The 4,563-nt window shown below is 65.5% G+C and overlaps 1 protein-coding gene across 1 annotated transcript in view; it reads right to left on the bottom strand.

Annotated features, from left to right (window-relative positions):
• Positions 1–1,580: 1,580 nt before the first annotated feature.
• The window catches only part of TERT (telomerase reverse transcriptase), a 21,844-nt gene continuing 18,861 nt past the window's right edge, over positions 1,581–4,563 (bottom strand). Inside the window, exons 13-15 of the mRNA XM_049648311.1 lie at positions 4,032–4,156; positions 3,068–3,205; positions 1,581–2,606 (exon numbers count right to left, since the gene is read on the bottom strand). Coding sequence (XP_049504268.1) covers positions 2,503–2,606; positions 3,068–3,205; positions 4,032–4,156 — 367 coding nt within the window. The 3' untranslated portion in view covers positions 1,581–2,502. The remainder of the gene's footprint in view (positions 2,607–3,067; positions 3,206–4,031; positions 4,157–4,563) is intronic.

The following is a 4,563-nucleotide window of genomic DNA, read 5'->3' as shown; positions in this document are numbered from 1 at the left end:
GCACCGCGGGGCTGGGCGGGGGGGTTGGGTGGGGCTCAGTTCTGCACTGCTCACCTCCGGTGCGCTGACGACCTCCTCCCTGGACTTGGGTCGGCCATAAACGTGTCAGCTCAGTCATCTGGATGCTCAGCCTGGCAGCAGCCATAAAGACAATATCCATAAACCCCAACATGAGACACATTCGCGCCTGGATAACTTGGGCTGCATTAGCATCGACCCCGTCCAAGGTCCAGTTGATGGTATCCCACCACATCTGTCATGTGGCCCCATCAGGGACACCCTGGAAGAAAGCCTTGGGAACTGCTCGTTTACGGGTATTCCCACTGCTGCGGGGGACAGGGCAGAGAGCCAGCTCCCTGGTGGGGCCCTTTCTTCACAGGCTATACCCCATTTGAGCCACCCTCTGTGCAATCCTTCCAGCTTTTTCCATCTGTTCAAGGATGTTTGTCCAGCACCCTGCATAGCCCCACATGCACAGCACAGCCCCCACCTGGTGGTCTGCAAGGGCACGCGAGTGTCTCCAACACGTGGGCTCATCTTTAATGGATGGGAAGCAGGGCACCCTGAGAAAGCCCACAGCCCCAAGGACAGCACATCCTTTCCTGGGGCACCTCCCAGGGGTTGTGAGCCCGGGGTGGCCTATTGGGTGAGGGTCTGACCAGGGAGGCCAAGGGGCCGGGGCGGGGCTCCTGACCCTCTACTTTCTATGAGGCCTCTCCAGGACCTCTGGTCACTTCCCCGATGGCCTCAGCTGCGTCCCCCATGACCTTGCCCTCTACACACCTCCAAACTCCTAACCCTGACCTTGGAGCCGCACTGCCTGCTCTGCCCCGGGGGCCACTCACTGCTTAAAAGATGGCCCCGTCCACCCTGAAGTGGTTCTCAGCATGGGGTCCCCCATGGGACCAGCCTCATTTAGAACTCCATAAAGGTGCAAATCCCGGGCCTTCCCCAGATTTGCTGAATCAGAAAGTTGGGGTGGGGAATGCCTGTGTGCAGTCACACCCCCAGGACATCTGCCACCTCACCTCCAAGGGTTACCTCTAACTGCTCTGCCTCCCCCGAAAGGTTGTCTGGGGCACCCTGCTGCTGTCCAGCCAGGGAGGCCCGCAGGTGTGTGAGCAGGATCCCCTGTGAAGTTCTCACCCTTGGGGACCCCGCTCAGGCAGCCCAGCCTGCAGAGCCATACGCAGGACACCTGTTCCCAGGCCCCCGTGCTGCTGGCCGACGGTCCGCTCTACACCAGCATGGACAGTCCAGCTAAACAGATGTGACCGTACATGAACTAAGGAGCCCCACGGCAGTCAGGATGTGCAAATGGGAGAGTGACAGAGGGGACAGACGAGGGCAGGAGGACAGGCACATCCACTGGCCCAGGTCCAGAACACAGGGCTGGATGCAGGGCAGTGGGCTACCACCCACCCCCCAAGCCCCCGTATCATGCCCCCGCTGTCCACTCCGAGGAACCCTCCGGAAGGCGCCGATCATGTGGACGCCGAAGCTAGCGGCCAGAGGAGAAATGTGCTTGGAAGTCCCGGTGTCCTGGGCACAGGCCCACCCCCCCTTCCAGGGCCCACGGTGCGGCCAGAGCCGGCTGAAGACGGGGTGCGTGCTGGGCTGGGGACTTCCCTACCCAGCCGCACCTGCCCCAGGGAGGCGCCCCTTCCCCCTCCCCACTTCCACATCCCTGCCCCAGAAGCCCCCTGGGACCCCTGCCAGGCCAAGGGCCCCGCACATCATGCAGGGGCACAAGTGTAAGTCTCTGTAATTACAGAGAACGGCATGGATACCTCACACAGTGTGTGCTTTAATGCAAACGTGGGAACATTTAAACCTATGAGAACAAGGGCTGAGTGTTCTTCCCGTGGCCCCCAGGAGTCACAGGGGAGGTGGCAGGTGCAGAGGTAGGAGGCCACGCAGAGGAGCACCCCCAGGATAACCTGGGGCCACCGTGTGCTGAGCAAGGGCCAGCAGGGAAGAGTCCGGAAGTGGGGGTGGCCGTGGACAGGGCGTGCCAGACACTCAGGCTCCAGGAGGCCGGCGCATGGTGGGAGGGGCAGGGCAAGGTCACAGGTAGGGGCAGGGATGGGTCTCAAACAGCTGACTGGGCCCTTGGCTTCTGAGGAAGAAAGCTCGATGGGGCATGCATCTGGACGCAGGTCAGGGAAGGAGCCCACATCCACCGCCGAGCACCCCACATGCCTCTCTGCGCCCGCACTCCAGACTGGGGCTGCCCCACAGCAGGGGTGCGATGGGGGCGTGACAAAGGTCGGGACGTGCTCTATTCAGACGGCCTGACGCCCCAGCCAGGTTCTCCCACCTGCCCCCTCCTTTGGTCAGCAGCTGAGGGACAGGACCCCAATCACTAGCTGGTGGTGGGTGGGCTCTCTTCCACAAGGACACGGGCACCGGCCTGGCCAGCGGTGCATGGTCAGCTGGCCCCCCCCACCCGTGACGTGGAGCCACGTGGAGCCCGCCCCGGCCTGCCAGGAGGACGGGCCATCAGTCCAAGATGGTCCTGAAGTCTGCGGGCAGGCCCGGGGAGGCTGCTGCCTCCAGGGCATCCAGGGTGACCCTCGGGAGCTGCCGACGCAGCTGTGCTTTGGCTGTAAGGGACAAGTGAAATCAGACCGGCCTGGAAGAAACGTCTTCCCCAACCCCCGGCCTCGGGACTCCGATGAAGGCCAGGCAGGCACGGTCTGTGTGCACAGGCCAGGCTCTGGGCACCAGGTGGGGTGGGCAAGAGGGGCGTTTGGGAAAGACTTGTTGCTGGGGGCCCTGTGTCAGTGTCGGGGCGGGGCCTGGGGGACTCCCTTGTGGAGGGAGGGGGGCCTCTCCCCACGGACAGGAGGTGTGGAGAGGTGGGGTGGCCGGTGGGTGCCCAGGTCCTGCGGTGAGAAAGAGCCTGCAACCCGGGACACCTGAACCCCATCACCTGGGCTCCAGACCCAGCCACCACCAGTGAGACGTGGAGGGGCCACGCTGCCCATGCAAGCACATGGGAGGACAGGGCCCTGTGCCTGCCCAGCGGGGCGCCCCAGGGGCTGGCGCTCGCTGTGCCACTCACCCGCCCGGAGCGGTCCCAGAAGACACCTGTAGGTGCCGCTGTGACGAGCCAGCTTGAGCAGGAAGGCGTGCAGGCAGAGCCACCGGGCGGCCTCGGAAGGAAACGGGCCGGAGGCGCCCTTGGCCCCTAGGGACAGCCCTGGGGGGTGGGGGGAGAGACACAGGGACCGCTGAGGCCCTGCCCGCCCTCTTCCCCTCTGATGCTCCCGATGCCAGCTGGGGTCCCTGCGTGCCACCCCGAGCCCAGGAGCAGGGGCAGAGGCCAGGGGTCAAACAGGTGATTTTGTTTCAAGGACGGCCCCAACACAAGCACCAGGGACCCTGATGGCTGAAATGCTTCCTTCCACTTTTCCGAAGAAACTTGCACAGAACTGAAACAGCAAGGACCCTGGGGACACGGCTCGGCGTGGGCTGCAGACGGACCAGAACCTTCTGGAGAGGCCACGGGGAGTGGAGACCATCCTTGGGGGTGCCCGGAGGAAGGCCGAGCTGCAGACAGGGAGCCCCAGGCAGAGGCGGGCCAGCGGCCCACGTGGGCGCCCCTCACGTTCCCCTGGGATGGGCAGCCGGTGCGGGGGCCGGCCCCCTGCCGACCCCTGGCCCGCCTTTGCGCAAGTGGCCGGGGAGAGGCGTGAACGCGCCCGGGCCTGACGGAGGTGCCGACCAGGAGGAGGCCAGGAATGACCGTCACACTCCCAGCACACAGGACCGCTGCCCTCGGGCAGAGGGCGGGCGAGAGGCCAGTGCACCGTCGGCAAAGGCCACCGCATCTGCAGGTGGCACGAGCCGGCCTCCCTAAGTCCCCTCCCCTCCCCGACGACTCCGCTGGCGGCAGGTGCGGCACGGGGGCTCCTGGAGCACACGGCGCCCGGGATCGGAAGCAGGCGGGCGAGCAGCCTGGGCTTTGCCGGCACCCCGAGTGACCCCCCCCGAACCCGCCAGCCGCGCCGGCTCACTGCGCACACCTGTGTTCTTGGCTTTCAGGAGGGAGTAGCAGCGCGACGCGGTGTCCGCGATGACACGGAGGAAAAAGGAGGGGTTCTTCCTCACCGGCTGGTTGAACGGAAACTGGAGCACGCACGCGTGGAACCTGAGTGAGGGACACCGGTCAGCGCGGCGTCCCCTGGCTGGAACGTGCGTGTGCACGCGTGCCCCGCCGGCAGGCACGTGTACGGGCATGTGTGTGCGTGGATGCACGTGCACGCGGCCGACCACACGACAAGGCCTCGCCAGGTGCTCACTGACCACCTGGGCCCCTTCTGCGCGCGCGTCGCCCCGCCAGTAACCTGTCTTCACAGGTGTGGCAACCATGTTGGTGTGCGAAATACTTCCCACCTGCGGGAACCAGAGCTGGGTTTGGAAGGCACAAACGTCCCAGGGTCAGGGGAGGGGAGCACGGTCCCTGGAGCCCTGGGGGAGGGTCCTGGAGGGAGCACGGTCCCTGGAGCCCTGGGGGAGGGTCCTGGGGGGAGCACGGTCCCTGGAGCCCTGGGGGAG

Source organism: Panthera uncia, assembly GCF_023721935.1.
Source record: "Panthera uncia isolate 11264 chromosome A1 unlocalized genomic scaffold, Puncia_PCG_1.0 HiC_scaffold_17, whole genome shotgun sequence".
In the NCBI taxonomy this organism is placed as follows: domain Eukaryota; kingdom Metazoa; phylum Chordata; class Mammalia; order Carnivora; family Felidae; genus Panthera; species Panthera uncia.
The sequence above is the reverse complement of the archived record's forward strand: the minus strand, read 5'-3'. Positions and strand labels throughout refer to the sequence as shown.